General features: G+C 35.0%; 1 protein-coding gene across 1 annotated transcript in view; it reads left to right on the top strand.

Moving 5' to 3' along the window:
• The window catches only part of LOC125655878 (zinc finger MYND domain-containing protein 10-like), a 33,390-nt gene extending 11,729 nt beyond the window's left edge, over nucleotides 1-21,661 (top strand). The window contains exons 6-13 of the mRNA XM_056145182.1: nucleotides 1,702-1,790; nucleotides 6,812-6,912; nucleotides 7,099-7,181; nucleotides 8,916-9,005; nucleotides 10,825-10,950; nucleotides 12,928-13,049; nucleotides 16,325-16,450; nucleotides 21,016-21,661. Coding sequence (XP_056001157.1) covers nucleotides 1,702-1,790; nucleotides 6,812-6,912; nucleotides 7,099-7,181; nucleotides 8,916-9,005; nucleotides 10,825-10,950; nucleotides 12,928-13,049; nucleotides 16,325-16,450; nucleotides 21,016-21,103 — 825 coding nt within the window. The 3' untranslated portion in view covers nucleotides 21,104-21,661. The remainder of the gene's footprint in view (nucleotides 1-1,701; nucleotides 1,791-6,811; nucleotides 6,913-7,098; nucleotides 7,182-8,915; nucleotides 9,006-10,824; nucleotides 10,951-12,927; nucleotides 13,050-16,324; nucleotides 16,451-21,015) is intronic.
• The last annotated feature ends 606 nt before the right edge of the window (nucleotides 21,662-22,267 follow it).

Below are 22,267 nucleotides of genomic sequence, written 5' to 3'. Positions count from 1 at the left end.
GTTACTCAGTCGGAATGGTATAATGATTAGTTGCAAAATCTGTCATCAGCTAATAAAAAAAAAGTCTTTAAAAATGAGTATATTTGAATGTATCTTTAACTACAAATTTCCCCATTTCCAAAAGCTCTGAATAGTGATATGTTTGCATTTTCATGTATCTAATATTAGTTAATTTGGAGATAATTAACTGTATTGACGATACGCTAGGGAATGTGCTAATTACTGTTTGAATCCCTAGCTAGAATTCGAAGACTTTCCTGTGCCCAGCCTGAGATCGTTTGGAATTAATTTCTCTCTGAAGTCTCGTGCATGTTTTATGCTTTCTCCATTTTCTCACACTTACTGCATTTAATGTGGTAATTAAACATAAACAGAATATTACAAATGTGCTGTATTGTCTTTTTTGTGCGTATATATATAAACAGAGCAAAGTTGAGAAATTGAAACCAATAACTATGTCACAAAATGTATATTCTGGTATGATTAACCATTTAATCGGTCAGAACAGTAGCAGTTATCCGATTGGCGCCATTCTATTTTGAATTGCCATCCTTAAAAAATAAAATAATTATTATTAAAATCAATTGAAAATATTAAAACTTCAATTGAAATCAGACAAAAATATGAAAAATTGTTGAATTAAAATCGGACAAACATTTTAAAACTTAAAATCAGAAATTTAAAAATGTATTAAAACTTAAATCAAAATCAGACAAGAAAAATTGAAACTTGATTCAAAATCAGACAAGAATATCAAAACTTGATTTGAAATATTGAAACTTAAATTAGAATCAGACAAAGAAGATGCAGATTTCTTAACACATATGACATACTGTTGTGGGTCGATCGTCATATTTTCTAGATTTTTGAATAACCACGAAAACAACGAAAAAATGGTATTACGAGATATGAAATATCCAGTTTGTTATTTGTGTCAGGAACTAACGAGATATGAATTAAGTATCGTAAATGCTAACGAGATATGAAATATCGTAGGAACAAACGAGATATGAAATATTGTAGGAACTAACGAGATATGAAATATCGTAGGAACTAATGAGATATGAAATATTGTAGGAACTAACAAAGATATGAAATATCGTAGAAACTAACGAGATATGAAATATCGTAAATACTAACGAGATATGAAATATCGTAAATACTAACGAGATATAAAATATTGTAAATACTAACGAGATATGAAATATCGTAAATATATACTAACAAGATATGAATTATTGTAGGAACTAACAAGATATGAAATATCGTAGGAACTAACGAGATATGAAATATCATAGGAACTATCGAGATATGAAATATCGTAGGAACTAACGAGATATGTAATATTGTAGGAACTAACGAGATGAAATATTGTAGGAACTAACGAGATATGAAATATCGTAGGAACTAACAAGATATGAAATATCATAGGAACTAACAAGATATGTAATATTGTAGGAACTAACGAGATATGAAATATTATAGATATTATAGGAGCTAACGAGATATAAAATATCGTAAATAATAATGAGATATGAAATATTGTAGGATCTAACGAGATATGAAATATCATAAATACTAACAATATATGAAATATCGTAGGAACTAATGAGATATGAAATATCGTAGGAACTAACAAGATATGTAATATTGTAGGAACTAACGAGATATGAAATATCCAGTTTGGTTTTTATATTGTAGGAGCTGCAGAAACAGGAGAAGAAATTGAATTTTGAAATTTGTATGAAATCTGTCTCCCTTCTGCGGTACATCACAGACAATTTGGACAGGTAAGAAATCTGTCTCCCTCTGCGGTACATCACAGACAATTTGGACAGGTAAGAAATCTGTCACCCCCCTGCGGTACATCACAGACAACCTGGACAGGTAAGAAATCTGTCTCCCTCTGCGGTACATCACAGACAATTTGGACAGGTAAGAAATCTGTCACCCTCTGCGGTACAGACCCTGAAACGTGCTACTACACCAGTTGCACGGTACGGTTCGGTACGCTTTATGAACGGTACGGTTCGTTTTCTGAACGGTACGGTTCGTTTCTTGAACGGTACGGTTCGTTTCTTGCACGGTACGGTACGCTTCTTGAACGGTACGGTTCGCTTCTTGCACGGTACGGTTTGCTAAAAATAGCTGCACGCTTTGTGAACGGTTTGCACGTTTTATTAATGAGGTGGGCGTGGCCTGAACGCTTTGACTTCGTATAAATTGTACGTTTCGATAATTTGTTTTCACTCGATCGGTCTTATTCGGCTCTTTGATTATCGGCTGCAGGATTTGTGGTTGTGTTAGAATGTGCACATGGGGAAATGAGACGTTATTTTTGATTGCTTCGATGGAATAATTCCATATTGATAACGTACATAAAAGTTATTACATGATTTTATAAAAAGTTGTTACATGAACTGCTCCCCGACATGGGCGTGCGTAAGTGTAAAAACAAAGCGTATTAAGTTTCCGGATATAAATTACAGTGCCTAAATTGGAAAAGTTTTTAAGAAGAAGTGAATTTTGTATTGAATACACTAAAGTCGCAAATGACACAATGATTATTTTCTGCACTTCACATTTATTGTGATTTATCATCGGCATTATGAAAGATCCAGGATATCTGCACATGAAGTTTGTACGTCCTTTTTTGTCAGCATTCAGTCATTCATAATTCGTCTCATAGCGAATTAGAAATCTTCTAACACTTTGCCGCGTAGTTTTGAAATCGTACTTTGTTTTAAGCATCTCGGTGATTTTCACAGTTGATAACCCAGCTTTGTGATGTTTGAGGATAATGCTTCGAATAGCCAGCGATAGTCTACGACCTCCTTTCCCATCGGGCGCCATTGTGAAAATAATATACTGTGGCTGAAAAAGTGGGTCATGTGACATAAATTGCATGCTTTCTGCACGGTACGGTACGCTTTCGGGCTTTTGGGGGCGGGGTTTGCACAATATTATCCTGCACGCTTTCTGCACGGTACGGTACGCTTTTTGAACGATACGGTTCGTTTCTTGAACGGGACGGTACGTTTCTTGAACGGTACAGTTCGTTTTTTGCACGGTACAGTACGTTTCTTGAACGGTACGGTTCGTTTCTTGCACGGAACGGTTCGGTTCGTTTTTAAGGTGTAGTAGCACGTTTCAGGGTCTGTACTTACATCACAGACAATTTGGACAGGTAAGAAATCTGTCTCCCTCTGCGGTACATCACAGACAATTTGGACAGGTAAGAAATCTGTCACCCTCTGCGGTACTTACATCACAGACAATTTGGACAGGTAAGAAATCTGTCACCCTCTGCGGTACTTACATCACAGACAATTTGGACAGGTAAGTGTGCATTTTGTATATGTTTTGTCATCTTCTTACAACAACATTTCAAGTCACATGCAGGTGAGGTGACTTACACATATGTATATCATTATCAAAAGTACCATTTCAGATTAACATGTGGTATATCAGAACAAATAACATTTCAGATTTCTGCTCCATTTTGTTTGTTTGTTTGTTTTTTTTACATAGACAGCATGTGAAGAGTAGAATTATTCATTTCTGGGTTAGAAGGACTAATGTTAAGGTCATTGAAAGTAATTAGATGTAACATCGGATTAGAAATAAGGAGTGTCATTCTTGACTATAGTAAACATTTATAGAATGGGTAATTCTTGACTATTGTAAACATTTATAGAAGGGGTAATTCTTGACTACAGTAAATACTTATAGAATGGGTAATTCTTGAGTATAGTAAACATTTATAGAAGGGGTAATTCTTGACTATAGTAAACATTTATAGAATGGGTAATTCTAGACTTTAGTAAACATTTATAGAATGGGTAATTTTTGACTACAGTAAATACTTATAGAATGGGTAATTCTTGAGTATAGTAAACATTTTTAGAATGGGTAATTCTTGACTATAGTAAACATTTATAGAATAGGTAATTCTTGACTATAGTAATTGTAAACATTTATAGAATGGGTAATTTTTTACTACAGTAAATACTTATAGAATGGGTAATTCTTGAGTAAAGTAAACACTTATAGAATGGGTAATTCTTGACTATAGTAAACATTTATAGAATGGGTAATTTTTGACTATAGTAAACATTTATAGAATGGGTAATTCTTGATTATAGTAAACATTTATAGAATGGGTAATTTTTGACTACAGTAAATACTTATAGAATGGGTAATTCTTGAGTAAAGTAAACACTTATAGAATGGGTAATTCGAGATATAGCAAATTTATGGTCCACTGAGAAAAAAAGGTATTTCCCAAAGCAGCTTCTGAGGAAAATAGCTTTCTTATGGACACCAGGGACCATAAATTTGCTATGTTTTGAATTACCCATTTCATAACTGTTGTATTATACCAAACAATGCAAAGAGATTACTTAGCCATTATTTTAGCTCTGGTCAAATCCTTCCCACTTATTGAATCATTTTGTTCACCGAGACAATTATTTCCAGGTTTCCTACTTTTACGTTAACACCTGATTTATTGTCTATTCTTGTTCGGTGAGAATACCAGACATTCCCTTCACCATCATTACAGTGACATCTGCTAACAACATTACATCACAGATCTATTCTGACGTCTGCTAATAACATTGTGGTAGTATCGGTCTATATTATCTCCATTTCATTATTTTTCTACTTACTTGTCTATGTAAATTCCTATCTTCGTATTCGAGTTGTTTATTTCATGAAACAGGAGGAGAGTTATCTTTTATTTTCAAACGTATTTTATTACAAAACTTATCATTGGTTACTTCTAGATTTATTATCAAATCACATTACAGGTAACTTTTACTTTCATTCTTTTGTTAAGAATAGTATTTAAACCCGAGCACAACCGTGCTCGGGGCTTCTGCTGAGCCAATCCTTGCAACAAGGTAAATATCAGGAGTTGCCTCACCCTGTATTTTTGATTATTGTTTCTTTATTTTTCCTATTTAGTTATATTTTTCTCTCAAGCCACATTCATTCCCCGGGATTATTATTTTGGTATTTATCATACAGTTGTCGAACTTTATTAAAGGTTTAAAACTTTATTTACTATTTTATTGCTAGCCTCCCTCTAGGCGGACTCAAGCTTACCTGGAAATATCTAAAGGGTTGAATACTTTATATAACACCTATCATCATTAAAAAAACACAACGCGAAGTAAAAAGAACATATCAATAGTAGTGGCAGAATGTTCAACTACTACAGTGGTGCCGTTTGAACCAGGATTTGAGTCAAGTTTGAATGTTGATTGAATGTTAAATTTAAAGTGAAGTTCTAATTTGTTTGAAAATGGCAACAGGTGCGTCTGGTCCTTCAGGCAAACATGATGAATTCAAATCGTGATTTTGATAAGTATGTTGACGATATATTAAAACAATTAAAAGGCAAAATCGACAGGAAATCCCCTGTTGACACTGATAACGATTCAGTCAGCAGTGCTAGACCGAAAATTGAAAAGACGCCTTCGAATGCGTCAGAGAATAGAGACCTGTCAAACAGGTTTGTTAGTCAGTCTGATCGGCATCGTTTTGATGACTATAGCCGTTTTGTAGATCCGCCACGACGCCATATTATTTCGGATGGAACTCTGCACGAGGAGTGCAATACTCCCAGGCAAACAAGTCGAATATCATTCAATGATAACAATGGTTTGGTAGATCCGCCATGACGCAGTATTGATCGGCACGTGGCGTACAATACTCCTATAGATCACAATAGATTTCTAGATCCGCCACTTTATACAGATACTGGCAGATTATATCGGGACGAGGAGTGTTAAACTCCGATGCGAACTTTTCGTAGTTATTCACCAGGCTACTCACTTAAGAGTGACAAAATTCTTAAAGAAAAAGAACCCGAGAAATTTGATGGTAAGTCAACAGACTGGAATGGCTGGAATGAACGCGAACGTACTCAACAGCTCATTATGTCTTTAAAAAACACAACGCAAAGTAAAAAGAACATATCAATAGTAGTGGCAGAATGTCCAACTACTACAACATTATAACACAGATCTATTCTGACGTCTGCTAATAATATTTTATCACAGATCTCATAATTCCTGAAATGCTCCACCTACTGAGCATTTTGATTGGTTAGAAATATCAATGAATATTAATCAGGGAGTACAGTGTAGCTCTGATTTGGCAGCTAGGGTTTATATATTCCTCAGATGGGAATTTAGAAATAGTGCATTTCGAAATTCTTGGAAATAAACAGTTTTATCATGTATTAGGTAAAGACAGTGTTTGAAGTTCAGAATGTGTATTAGGTACAGATAGTGTTTGAAGTTCAGAATTTGTGATACTGGTACATGCAGTGTTTGAAGTTCAGAATTTGTGATACTGGTACAATGCAGTGTTTGAAGTTCAGAATTTGAATAAGGTATAGGCACATGCAGTGTTTGAAGTTCATAATTTGTATTAGGTACAGACAGTGTTCGTAGTTCAGAATTTGTGATAGGTACAGGGAGGGTTAGATGTTTAGAATTTTTGATTTTGTGTCTCTGAGTTCATTAAATTGTGTCTCTGAGTTCATTAAAACATATTGCGTTTCCGAGTTCATTAAAACATGTGTGTCTGAGTTCATTAAAACATATTGTGTCTCTGAATTCATTGAAACATATCATGTCTCTGAGTTCATTAAACCATCTTAAGTTTCTGATCTTTTGTTTTTGATCTTGTGTTTCTGAGTTCACTAAGAAATTCTTCTGTTGTAGCTATTGTTGAATCGGATCTTGTGTCTCAGATCTTGTGTTTCTGAGTTCACCAAGAAATTCCTCTTCTGTTTTAGCTTACCTCTTAGTGTGATGACCCGGATGTTGAATACGCTGGACATCCCTATTCTGTTGGTTCAGCTGTTAGAAACACCGCCTTGGACCAGAAGGAAAGATGGTAAAATATTCAGTCAATAGTTGAAGAAAATTGCTTGTTACTGCTTGATGTGAATTGGACAACAGATTTAAGTTTTTAACATTAAACAATGCATGATGCACTTTACTTTATCTAAAGTCCTTAAAACGGGAAGTTGACAAGGATTTCTTGAACCGACAATCCATGAGCATAAATTTTCTTTTGTAGCAAAAATATATAAGTTCATTGACAGTAAGTGGCAGGAGTTGGACTACCAAGAGAGTTTTAAAATCACAAAGATTGAGGGGCAGGTAACTATCACATTTCATGTGGACCAAGGAAGATAACTCTGCTATATGATATTAATGAGAGAGAGGGAGAGAGAGGGGGGTGGTAATATTAGAGCATGGAACCTGACTTTATACAAGATTTCTTATTCTTCGGATCTACGGCTCAAAATAACCGTAATAAGTGGAATTTTCAATGAGACACAAAATTAGTGATTTTTTCCATAAAGATGGGTATATATATTTAGCAAGAGTGAACTTTTGCGACTTTATAAATTCAGGAAAGATAACTATTACCTCTGATATTCAGTTTTAGCAGTCTCGTCACTCTCTCTCTCTCTCTCTAATAATGCTGACATTGAGGCCTTGCTAAAAATGCTGCATGAATGGTAATTTAATATTCACACAATCCATAATATTTTGAGATATAAGCTTAAACATATTATTTGGCTCTGTAGGTTTAATAGGAGGGGGAGGGAGGGAGAGGGGATTAAAGAGGTCATTGTATTTAAAAATTGACATTTTGACTCCGTAAAGCAGCAATGATTGTTCAGATATTGGAAATAAAACCAATAATTGATGAATATATTTAGAAATTGACATTTTGACTCCTTAAAGCAGTAAAGATTGTTCAGATGAATATATTTAGAAATTGACATTTTGACTCCTTAAAGCAGTAATGATTTTTCAGATGAATATATTTAGAAATTGACATTTTGACTCATGCAGTTAAAGCAGTAATGATTGTTCAGATGAATACATTTAGAAATTGACATGTTGACTCCTTAAAGCAGTAATGATTGTTCAGATGAATACATTTAGAAATTGACATTTTGACTCCTTAAAGCAGTAATGATTGTTCAGATATTGGGAATAGAGCCAATAATGGATGAAGTCTTAGATTAGATTACATTGTTACATGTTGATTATTTACATCGTTACATGTTGATTACATCGTCACATGTTTGATTACATTGTTACATGTTGATTACATCGTTACATGTTTGATTACATTGTTACATATTTGATTACATCGTTACAAATATGATTACATTGTTACATATTTGATTACATTGTTACAGATTTGATTACATAGTTACAGATTTGAATACATTGTAACAGATTTTATTACATCGTTACATGTTTGATTACATTGTTACATATTTGATTACATTGTTACAGATTTCATTATTACATATTTGATTACATTGTTACAGATTTTATTACATTGTTACATATTTGATTACATTGTTACAGATTTTATTACATCATTACATATTTGATTACATTGTTACAGATTTGATTACATAGTTACAGATTTGAATACATTGTAACAGATTTTATTACATCGTTACATGTTTGATTACATTGTTACATATTTGATTACATTGTTACAGATTTTATTACATTGTTACATATTTGATTACATTGTTAAAGATTTTGATTACATTGTTACAGATTTGATTACATTGTTACAGATTTGATTACATTGTTACAGATTTGATTACATTATTACAGATTTGATTACGTTATTACAGATTTGATTACGTTGTTACAGATTTGATTACATTATTACAGATTTGATTACATTGTTACAGATTTGATTACGTTGTTACAGATATGATTACATTGTTACAGATTTGATTACGTTGTTACAGATTTGATTACATTGTTACAGATTTGATTACATTATTACATATTTGATTACATTGTTACAGACTTGATTACATTATTACATATTTGATTACATTGTTACAGATTTGGCTAGCTCTGTACACACTGCTGATGAATGGGAAATGTCAACAAAAATATGACCTCAATACAAATAGGAAAAACAGCATTCTTAAGGTATGACATTTTAAATTAGTATTTATTGACCTCAATACAAACAGGAAAATCAGCATTCTCAAGGTATGACATCTAGTATTTATTTACCTCAATACAAACAGGAAAAACAACATTCTCAAGGTATGACATCTCGTGCTTATTGGAAAGATTGGTGTCTCATGTATTGTCCTAACATTCAGAATTAAAAGGATGGTGAAGCCGAATTCATAAGATGATAAAAATGTGAGATTAAAATTTGTGACATTACTCAGGATTTGATTGTTTGTAACTTCTATTGCTATGTCTGTGAATGATAGGGGTTAAGAAAAGAAATTGCTAGAATTTTTTTCGATGACAATAATTTGGTACTAAGTAAAACAAATTTCTGATGAGAATAGTTTAGTACTGAGAAAAATTTTGCTTTTGGGGCTCTTGCACTATATGTGGTTACATGTGACTTTGAGATATATCATGTTCAGATGAGATATACCATGTTCAGATGAGATATACCATGTTCAGATGTTGATGGTAGGCTAAGATATTGATGGTAGGCTAAGGTGTTGATGGTTGGCTAAGATGTTGATGGTAGGCTAACAACCCAGAATTTTTGGCAGCATGGTTTCAGCTTCTCCATTGTCCCCTTCCCACATCCACAGCCTATGTGTGGTGTTTACATGTATTTCTCTTAGCTGATTCAATTCATGAGAGCATGTTCTGCATGTGATCAAAATATAAACCAAGACAGGTTACTAACAAATGAGCTGATGTTAAAGTGGTTTCAACAGTCCTATATAGTCAGCATTTCAAAAATTATATGGTCATTATACTGTCATCTTATTTGTATTCACAAGCTGTGACATATGTACATGTAGTAAGTGGAATGCTGTCCGATATGTTTTATATCAATACGGAATATCGGAACTAGAAAATTTTGGAACTCTTCAGAGAAAGAAGTTACGAAAATTATGTGTCACTTGGGCAACTCTTGTATACAAATTAGAGATGACTAAAGACAACTTATTTACTGACACAAAAATATCTGCCTGGTTTGAAAGTTATTTTTGAGAATGTTGCAAGTGTGCATGAGTACCCTAGTACATGTACCAAAAACATGAGTTATTGGATTAAATTTCTGATGTTTGGTAGCAGAGATAAAACAAAAAATAAGTTAATAAAGTGAAACGGAGTTAATAAATTTCCTCTATGCACGTATATGGATATTTACTTGATGAGATTTATTTTCTCGAATCATTAGAACAACCGCCTGCTATGAAATGATATAAATAATCACAGTTAATCTATGCGTTGATCTTCAGACACATACATGCAGAGCAACACTTATATTTTTCAGTTGTATTCACTTGACTGAGATGTTTGATTGTTTTACAGTTGTAGTCTCACTTGAATGATGTGATTAATTAAGTTTACAGATGAACTTCCACTTGAACGATGTGATTAATTAAGTTTACAGATGAACTTCCACTTGAACAATGTGATTAATTAAGCTTACAGATGAACTTCCACTTGAACAATGTGATTAATTAAGCTTACAGATGAACTTCCACTTGAAAGATGTGATTAATTAAGTTTACAGATGAACTTCCACTTGAATGATGTGATTAATTAAGTTTACGGATGAACTTCCACTTGAACAATGTGATTAATTAAGTTTACAGATGAACTTCCACTTGAACGATGTGATTAATTAAGTTTACAGATGAACTTCCACTTGAACAATATGATTAATTAAGTTTACAGATGAACTTCCACTTTAGCGATATGATTAATTATGTTTACAGTTGAAGTTCCACTTGAGTGATATGTTTAATTTGATTTACAGTTGAGGTCCTATCTGACTGAAGTTATGTTGGACCAACTTCCGATCCTAGTGGAAATGCAGAGATATCTTGAACAGCTTTCAATGATGGACATCCCTGCCCCCTCCAGGGAACTTATCCTAGAACAGGTGCTCTTCTTTATCAATTAATGTATATATCATAGTTAAGTAAATAAGTAAGTAATATTTATTTAAAGTCGGACCTATTTACAATAAACAAGTAACATGAGCTAAAAAGCTCTTCAATCGACTATATTTATTGTAAATAGTTCCGACTTTAAATAAAATTTACTTACTAAGGCCACATAAAATTAATTCTCTGGTTCTCAGGCCAATTTTCTCAAAAACAGATGAGGGAGGGAGGCTTTTTTTTCTTCTTTTTATTCGTACCAAAACAGATGAGGGAGGCTTTTTTTTATTTGCTAACTTGACATAAAACATATAACATCAAGCAAATTCTTTATTGTACCATCACTATACATATGAAACAAATTTAACACATGCTATCTTAACAAATTGTCTTGTGTGGTCAAAATAATAAAGCATATGTACTACAGTTAAGTTGCATAGTGTTTTGGCATTATTATTATGATCATCGGCACTATCATTGTCGAAATGTGCAGAAACATCGTCGGGCTTGGTTTCACACACCGTATATCTCACAAAGTGGCCGAAAACAGGTATCGTTGACGATACTTTATTTGTAATGATTGCAGAGTCTAATTCGTTCTTGTTCTTACCGACACTAACGGAGACAGCGGCATTTTTTAATTTCTCAGGAAACGTCCAGCTTCCCAAATCGAACTTCATTGCTTTCACACCCTCATAAAGATCTAGGAAGGTACATCCCTCCGAATATCCCTCTATAATTGTCCATGGTAGAATGAACACTGCTCCTTGTCGAATACTTATTGACACAATAGACATTCTCAAAATAATGCTGCAACCACGTTGTTATACATCGGAAGTCTTTATTGCGCACGACAAACGAAGATTTCCGGTATTCGGTATTCTCTGCTAAATACAGCTATTCGTATACTGAGACAGGAGGAGCTCCGAATAATGCGGAAGTTTTGAAAAATTGAATGCGGAATTTTTTTTTCCGGATACGTCGCCGCATTACCTACTTTTTATTTTATTAAAAATGCAATAAAATTTGCAATGCGGGCACCTCAAAACAGATGCGCGCGGGCCTGAGAACCGTAATTTCAATTTTATGTGGCCTAACTTACATCAATCTAATTAAAATCAGACGTCTTAGATCTGCACCGTATACTCTGCATAAGTAGATCTGATATAACCCAATTAGGGGTCATGTTCAGATGAACTTTATGTCAGCGCGTCAGCTTTGAAATCGTCGGTGTTCACAATTCAAGGAAAATGGCTGCGATTGTTTGGTTTGAAAGAAAACACATCGCAGCTAGATGCGACGTCACAATGCACCGTTTACGTCGACTGGCATTATATTCCTCGCGTTATTTAAGTAAACCATCTTGAAAACTATTCAAATCGTGCCCATCCATATTCATACATAAATTGGAATTCACAATTTAATTTGGGTGTATTTCATATCGTACGTTTTGTTGTTTGTATGAACTGAATAGATTAGGCATTATTGCGAAAGTTTAAAATTGATTTTAATTAGATTGTAACTTACATGTACTTACTTAGCTCAAGTGCTCATCTAAATCAATTGATATATATATTAGACTTATCAATTACTTACTGAAACAGGTGCTCTTTTAGTGTATATATCAGACTTATCAATTACTTAGTGAAAGAGGTGCTCTTTTAGTGTATATATCAGACTTATCAATTACTTACTGAAACAGATGCTCTTTTAGTGTATATATCGGACTTATCAATTACTTACTAGAACAGGTGCTCTTTTAGTGTATATATCAGACTTATCAATTACTTACTAGAACAGGTGCTCTTTTAGTGTATATCATATAATAAATACCCTGAGGATTGGTCTCATGCAGGCAACATATAATATATTCCCTGGTGAATGGTCTCTTGCAGGCAACATCTGCTAGAACACTGTAGATAATGACTTAAATTAACATGCTTTTTCTTTGACATCTACTGACATTTTCACTACAGGTACCTGAGGTTAGGGAAAACATTCTCATGGAAAACAAAGGAAAGTGGAAAAAGATTGCTAAGAAACAGTCCCAGACCTACTTCAACCCCTCAGATAGTGATGTCAAGGCCCAGGCAAAACGGTAAAACTCACTCCTTCTATCAGATAGTGATGTCAAGGCCCGGGCAAAATGGTAAAACTCACTCCTTCTATCAGATAGTGATGTCAATGCCCAGGCAAAACGGTAAAACTCACTCTTTCTAAAATACAGTCCATTCCAAACTGCCTTGGTAGTATAGAGGTAGAGCATTCACCCCGCATGCAGAAGGTCGGGGTTTGAATCCCGACTGCGACAGACCTAAGTCGTTAAAACAGGTAGTAACAGTTCCATCCCCAAACACTTGGCATCAGGTGTGAATGTCACGGGTCCTCAGAGATGACCTTAAAAACAGATGTCCCATGTCACAGTAGGTGTGCCATGCTAAAGAATACTCCCTGCTCTATGGCCATAAGCGCCAATCATAGACCTAAATTTAAAAGCCTTCACCGCTTTTGGTGGCATCTCCATATAAGTGAAAATTTTTCGAGAGGGACGTTAAACAAGATACAATTGATCTTATATGGAATTGTCTCTTATATTGAAGCAAAAAGAAATTCCCAATAACAGTATACATATAGTTTATTGAACATTGGATATAATGAACAATTCAGGTTGGTCCCCTGAATTTCAATATAGCCAGACTAGACTGTACTTTTCTATCATAAAAGATGAAGATACCGAACATTAGTCAATCCCATAACTCCTGTAAAGATGAAGATAACGAACAGTGATCAATCTCATAACTCCTGTAAAGGTGAAGATAACGAACAGTGATCCATCTCATAACTCCTGTAAAGGTGAAGATAACGAACAGTGGTCAATCTCATAACTCCTATAAAGGTGAAGATAACAAACAGTGATCAATCTCATAATTCCTGTAAAAGTGAAGATAACGAACAGTGATCAATCTCATAACTCCTATAAAGGTGAAGATAAAGAACAGTGATCAATCTCATAACTCCTATAAAGGTGAAGATAACGAACAGTGATCAATCTCATAACTCCTATAAAGGTGAAGATAACGAACAGTGATCCATCTTATAACTCATATAAAGGTGAAGATAACGAACAGTGATCCATCTTATAACTCATATAAAGGTGAAGATAACGAACAGTGATCAATCTCATAACTCCTATAAAGGTGAAGATAACGAACAGTGATCAATTTCATAACTCCTATAAAGGTGAAGATAACGAACAGTGATCAATCTCATAACTCCTATAAAGGTGAAGATAACGAACAGTGATCAATCTCATAACTCCTATAAAGGTGAAGATAACGAACAGTGATCAATCTCATAACTCCTATAAAGGTGAAGATAACGAACAGTGATCAATCTCATAACTCCTATAAAGGTGAAGATAACGAACAGTGATCAATTTCATAACTCCTATAAAGGTGAAGATAACGAACAGTGATCAATTTCATAACTCCTATAAAGGTGAAGATAACGAACAGTGATCCATCTCATAACTCCTATAAAGGTGAAGATAGCGAACAGTGGTCAATCTCATAACTCCTGTAAAGGTGAAGATAACGAACAGTGATCAATCTCATAACTCCTATAAAGGTGAAGATAACGAACAGTGATCCATCTTATAACTCATATAAAGGTGAAGATAACGAACAGTGATCCATCTTATAACTCATATAAAGGTGAAGATAACGAACAGTGATCAATCTCATAACTCTCATAGAGGTGAAGATAACGAACAGTGATCCATCTCATAACTCCTATAAAGGTGAAGATAACGAACAGTGATCTATCTCATAACTCTCATAGAGGTGAAGATAACGAACAGTGATCCATCTCATAACTCCTATAAAGGTGAAGATAGCGAACAGTGGTCAATCTCATAACTCCTGTAAAGGTGAAGATAACGAACAGTGATCAATCTCATAACTCCTATAAAGGTGAAGATAACGAACAGTGATCCATCTTATAACTCATATAAAGATGAAGATAACGAACAGTGATCCATCTTATAACTCATATAAAGGTGAAGATAACGAACAGTGATCAATCTCATAATTCCTGTAAAAGTGAAGATAACGAACAGTGATCCATCTCATAACTCCTATAAAGGTGAAGATAACGAACAGTGATCAATCCCATAACTCCTGTAAAGGTGAAGATAACGAACAGTGATCAATCCCATAACTCCTATAAAGGTGAAGATAACGAACAGTGATCCATCTCATAACTCCTATAAAGGTGAAGATAACGAACAGTGATCAATCTCATAACTCCTATAAAGGTGAAGATAACAAACAGTGATCAATCTTATAACTCGTATAAAGGTGAAGATAACGAACAGTGATCTATCTCATAACTCCTGTAAAGGTGAAGATAACGAACAGTGATCCATCTCATAACTCCTGTAAAAGTGAAGATAACGAACAGTGGTCAATTTCATAACTCCTATAAAGGTGAAGATAACGAACAGTGGTCAATCTCATAACTCCTATAAAGGTGAAGATAACGAACAGTGATCAATCTCATAACTCCTATAAAGGTGAAGATAACGAACAGTGATCAATCTCATAACTCCTGTAAAAGTGAAGATAACGAACAGTGGTCAATCTTATAACTCCTATAAAGGTGAAGATAACAAACAGTGATCCATCTCATAACTCCAATGAAAGATGAAGATAACGAACAGTGATCAATCTCATAACTCCTATATAAGCAATACAAAATATAGAGTTGGGCAACACGGACCCCTGGATATACCAGAGATGGGATCAGGTGCCTAGGAGGAGTAAGCATCCCCTGTCAACCGGTCACACCCACTGTGAGCCCTATACCTTGGTCAGGTAAACGGGATTATCCGTAGTCAAAATCAGTGTGCCAAGAACGGCCTAACAATCAGTATGAAATACGTCAGATAGCAATTGACCCAATAATAGGTTGTAATGGCAAACTAGATCATTATAACGACCAAAGAATTTGCGAAATGCTGACTTCAGTTGAGACTGTTAAAACCCCTGTACCATCAACTTGTATGTCAGTAGCCTACGTTAGCTTTACAGCTTATGATCTCAAGATCTTCTAAAGGTCGACAAGAAATAAAACGACACATTACAGAAAGTCATTATTCAGATTATGATGACTGCAAAAAATTGCCATCTAACATGAAAAGAAAAATTGATGATTATATAGATGATATCTGTTTTGATATTATGTATCTTTTGATAGAGTAGAAAAAGTGAGTAAGCAGGGTAGATTCGATGAGGTGACACAGTACTAAGTCTTTCATAACCTGTTACTTTTTATCAATTAGTTGAATTATTCAACACAAGTTTGTCTCAACAGATGGGCCGACACGTACAACTTTGACGTTTTGGAGGGACTACTAACGGAGCCCCCTAAGTGTGCCGTGTGTGGGGCGGAGGCCACCAAAAGATGTTCACGCTGTCAGAACGAGTGGTACTGTAGGAGGTCAGAAAGCTTTACTCAGTCTTCATAATGTGTATTATATATAAAGATATATCATTACTATTACTATATAAAGACACATGATATATTGAATTTATAAAGAGATCGTATACTGAGATTTATTTACAGATAAATCGTGACTTTATAAAGAGACCGTATACTGAGATTTATTTACAGATAAATCGTGACTTTATAAAGAGACCATATACTGAGATTTATTTACAGATAAATCGTGACTTTATAAAGAGACCATATACTGAGATTTATTTACAGATAAATCGTGACTTTATAAAGAGACCGTATACTGAGATTTATTTACAGATAAATCGTGACTTTATAAAGAGACCGTATACTGAGATTTATTTACAGATAAATCGTGACTTTATAAAGAGACCGTATACTGAGATTTATTTACAGATAAATCGTGACTTTATAAAGAGACCGTATACTGAGATTTATTTACAGATAAATCGTGACTTTATATAGAGACTATACTGAGATTTATTTACAGATAAATCGTGACTTTATAAAGAGACCATATACTGAGATTTATTTACAGATACAGACCCTGAAACGTGCTACTACACCAGTTGCACGGTACGGTTCGGTACGCTTTATGAACAGTACGGTTCATTTTCTGAACGGTACGGTTCGTTTCTTGAACAGTACGGTTCGTTTCTTGCACGGTACGGTACGCTTCTTGAATGGTACGGTTCGCTTCTTGCACGGTACGGTTTGCTAAAAATAGCTGCCCGCTTTGTGAACAGTTTGCACGTTTTATTAATGAGGTGGGCGTGGCCTGAACGCTTTGACTTCGTATAAATTGTACGTTTCGATAGTTTGTTTTCACTCGATCGGTCTTATTCGGCTCTTTGATTATCAGCTGCAGAATTTGTGGTTGTGTTAGAATGTGCACATGTGGAAATGAGACGTTATTTTTTATTGCTTTGATGGAATAATTCCATATTGATAACATACATAAAAGTTATGAATAAAAGTTTTTAGAATTTGCTTAAGTCTAAGTCTTAATGGTTGTTATTACGTTTCAATTTGTTTTTCATTTCTCATCAGACATTTATTAATTTACGATTTTATAAAAAGTTGTTACATGAACTGCTCCCCGACATGGGCGTGCGTAAGTGTAAAAACAAAGCGTAATAAGTTTCCGGATATAAATTACAGTGCCTAAATTGGAAAAGTTTTTAAGAAGAAGTGAATTTTGTTTTGAATACACTAAAGTCGCAAATGACACAATGATTATTTTCTGCACTTCACATTTATTGTGATTTATCATCGGCATTATGAAAGATCCAGGATATCTGCACGTGAAGTTTGTACGTCCTTTTTTGTCAGCATTCAGTCATTCATAATTAATAATGTTAGATATCTGTTGCATTTGTCTTTGAATCAAATAAAATGATGATAATACATATATATTCCTATCCTTTATCACGCGAAGTCCGATTTTCATTTCCCTGACTTTATGAGCGATAGTCTACGACCTCCTTTCCCATCGGGCGCCATTGTGAAAATAATATACTGTGGCTGAAAAAGTGGGTCACGTGACATAAATTGCACGCTTTCTGCACGGTACGGTACGCTTTTGGGGGCGGGGTTTGCATAATATTATCCTGCACGCTTTCTGCACGGTACGGTACGCTTTTTGAACGATACGGTTCGTTTCTTGAACGGGTCGGTACGTTTCTTGAACGGGTCGGTACGTTTCTTGAACGGTACGGTTCGTTTTTTGCACGGTACGGTACGTTTCTTGAACGGTACGGTTCGTTTCTTGCACGGAACGGTTCGGTTCGTTTTTAAGGTGTAGTAGCACGTTTCAGGGTCTGTAAATCGTGCCTTTTTAAAGAGACCGTATACTGAGATTTATTTACAGATAAATTGTGACTTTATAAAGAGGTTGTATACTGAGTTTTATTTACAGATGGTCAGGTGTGTGTTGTTTACTTGTGTGAAAATTCACTGAGAGTTGGTTTGATGACTTACGACCAGTTCAATTATAGGAGTGGTTTGTGTGTGAGATTGCAGAGAGAGATTTTTATGAGAGATTACAGAGAGAGATGTGTGTGTGAGATTACAGAGAGAGATTTGTGTGTGAGATTACAGAGAGAGATTTGTGTGTGAGATTACAGAAATAGATTTGTGTGAGATTACAAAGAGATTTGTGTGTGAGATTACAGAGAGAGATTTGTGTGAGAGATTACAGAGAGAGATTTGTGTGTGAGATTACAGAGAGAGATTTGTGTGTGAGATCACAGAGACAGATTTGTGTGTGAGATTACAGAGAGAGATGTGTGTGTGAGATTACAGAGAGAGATTTGTGTGTGAGATTACAGAGAGAGATTACAGAAAGAGATTTGTGTGTGAGATCACAGAGAGAGATTTGTGTGCAAGATTACAGAGAGAGCTTTGTGTGTGAGATTACAGAGAGAGATTTGTGTGTGAGATCACAGAGAGAGATTTGTGTGTGAGATTACAGAGAGAGATTTGTGTGTGAGATCACAGAGAGAGATTTTTGTGTGAGATTACAGAGAGAGATTTGTGTGTGAGATTACAGAGGCAGATTTGTATGAGAGATTACAGAGATATATTTATGTGTGAGATTACAGAGAGAGATTTGTGTGTGAGAATACAGAGAGATTTGCGTGAGAGATTACAGAGAGAGATTTGTGTGTGAGATTACAGAGACAGATTTGTGTGAGAGATTACAGAGACAGATTTGTGTGAGAGATTACAGAGAGAGATGTGTGTGAGATTACAGAGAGAGATTTGTGTGTGAGTTTACAGAGAGAGATTTGTGTGTGAGATTACAGAGAGAGATTTGTGTGTGAGATCACAGAGAGAGATTTGTGTGTGAGATTACAGAGAGAGATTTGTGTGATATTACAGAGATATATTTGTGTGTGAGATTACAGAGACAGATTTGTGTGTGAGATCACAGAGAGAGATTTGTGTGATTACAGAGAGAGATATCTGTGAGAGATTACAGAGAGAGATTTGTGTGAGATCACAGAGAGAGATTTGTGTGTGAGATTACAGAGAGTGATTTGTGTGAGATTACAAAGATAGATTTGTGTGTGAGATTACTGAGAGAGATGTGTGTGTGTGTGAGATCACAGAGAGAGATTTGTGTGTTAGATTACAGAGATAGATTTGTGTGTGAGATCACAGAGAGAAATTTGTGTGTGAGATTACAGAGAGAGATTTGTGTGAGATCACAGAGAGAGATTTGTGTGTGAGATTACAGAGAAAGATTTGTGTGAGATTACAGAGACAGACTTGTGTGTGAGATTACAGAGACAGATTTGTGTGAGATTACAGAGAGAGATTTTTATGAGAGATTACAGAAAGAGATTTGTGTGAGAGATTACAGAGAGAGCTTTCTGTGTGAGATCACAGAGAGAGATTTGTGTGTGTGATTACAGAGAGAGATTTGTGTGAGATTACAGAAAGAGATTTACAGAGATTGGATCGTGTGTGAGATTACAGAAAGAGATTTGTGTGTGAGATTACAGAGAGAGATTTGTGTGTGAGATTACAGAGAGAGATTTGTGTGTGAGATCACAGAGAGAGAGAGATTTGTGTGTGTGATTACAGAGAGAGATTTGTGTGTGAGATTACAGAGAGAGATTTGTGTGTGGGATTACAGAGATAGACTTGTGTGTGAGATCACAGAGAGAGATTTGTGTGTGAGATTACAGAGATAGACTTGTGTGTGAGATTACAAAGAGAGATTTGTGTGAGATTACAGAGAGAGATTTGTGTGTGAGATTACAGAGAGAGATTTGTGTGTGAGATTACAGAGAGAGATTTGTGTGTGAGATTACAAAGATAAATTTGTGTGTGAGATTACAGAGAGAGATTTGTGTGTGAGATTACAGAGAGAGATTTGTGTGTGAGATCACAGAGAGAGATTTGTGTGTGAGATTACAGAGATAGATTTGTGTGTGAGATTACAGAGAGAGATTTGTGTGCGATTACAGAGATAGATTTGTGTGTGAGATTACAGAGAGATTTGTATAAGATTACAGAGAGAGATTTGTGTGTGAGATTACAGAGAGAGATTTGTGTGTGAGATTACAAAGATAGATTTGTGTGTGAGATTACAGAGAGAGATTTGTGTGTGAGATTACAGAGAGAGATTTGTATGAGAGATTACAGAAAGAGATTTGTGTGTGAGATTACAGAGAGATTTGTGTGAGATTTCAGAGAGAGATGTGTGTGTGAGATTACAGAGAGATTTGTGTGTGAGATTACAGAGAGAGATTTGTGTGTGAGATTACAGAGAGAGATTTGTGTGTGAGATTACAGAAAGAGATTTGTGTGTGAGATTACAGAGAGAGATTTGTGTGTGAGATCACAGAGAGAGATTTGTGTGTGAGATTACAGAGAGAGATTTGTGCGAGAGATTACAGAGAGAGATTTGTGTGTGAGATCACAGAGACAGATTTGGAGGTGGGGGTAGGGTTGTGACAAATGCCTCTGCATTCTAAATCTTGTGTTAGAAAAACGAAGTGTCTTGAATTAAGAAACATTGGTGTTTTCTATTTCAGAGAATGCCAGGTTTCCCACTGGAAGAAGCACAAGACTGCATGTGATCTCATAGTTGAGACCACGGAATCTGTGAAAGCTAAAGGATAACGAGGACAGCCAGAACAAGGGAGATAATTTATTTTCTGAAAACGAACTCATGTTTACCACAAGTTCCATCATCATTTCTGTGAAGCATGCATGATACAGAAGAAGAGAGACTAATGTGATTACATGTGTAGATGATAACTGTGTGCCGTAGTCTACTTCAGTGTACAGATCATTTCTTGTTAATGACGTGTACAGATCGTTTCTTGTTAATGACTTGTACTTGTTAATGACGTGTACAGATCGTTACTTGTTAATGACGTGTACAGATCGTTACTTGTTAATGACGTGTACAGATCGTTACTTGTTAATGACGTGTACAGATCGTTACTTGTTAATGACGTGTACAGATCGTTACTTGTTAATGGCGTGTACAGATCGTTACTTGTTAATGACATGTACAGATCGTTACTTGTACAGTCGAACAGCCAAGCTGGGATGTCCAAGCTACGTACATATTGTACGTTCTGTTGAGAAGTCAAACTCTCAATTCTTCATGATGTGCAGTAATTTATTGAAAATAGAATTGATATTTACGTGAATTATATTTTATTCATTTTATCTATGCTGTTTCAATGTCTTTCTTTTCTGATAAAAGCAATAACATTACAAATTGACCTATGTATATAAAAACCTATATATTTATTTTTCAGATTGGCATAAAAACGTATATATTTTTAGATATGACTAAGTTAACTAAGATATTTGGGCATTAGATGGTGAGGGACTCCCACCTGCCCCTTTTTATGATGTTGAATATGTCAGATTCTTTTTTAAAGTTGGTCATAATCCAAGGTCACAAGTCATAATTCAAGGTCACAAGTCTAGATAAACACCATGGTATCACATGGCCTTGCCATGGAAAATGCATCATGAGAATGCAAGATGTTTATTGGATACAGACCCTATTGAATACCACGTGGTATCCACTCGTGAGAATCTGCTGGAATTTGAACCCCAAGGTGTTGATCTCCAAGTTTGATTCTGTTTATGATAAAAGAAAATACATGAATTACAATAATACCTAAAATATGAAGCCCTACCTTAAATAGTTCAGGAGATATTCAATAGATTGGGGTTTCTTAACAGTATCAAACTCTAAGGTTACAAGGTCAAAGATGGTATGCACATAAATAAGTCAATTCTACCGTTAAAGGGACTTGTTCA

Source organism: Ostrea edulis, chromosome 7 (genome assembly GCF_947568905.1).
Source record: "Ostrea edulis chromosome 7, xbOstEdul1.1, whole genome shotgun sequence".
Taxonomy (NCBI): Eukaryota; Metazoa; Mollusca; class Bivalvia; order Ostreida; family Ostreidae; genus Ostrea; species Ostrea edulis.
The sequence above is the reverse complement of the archived record's forward strand: the minus strand, read 5'-3'. Positions and strand labels throughout refer to the sequence as shown.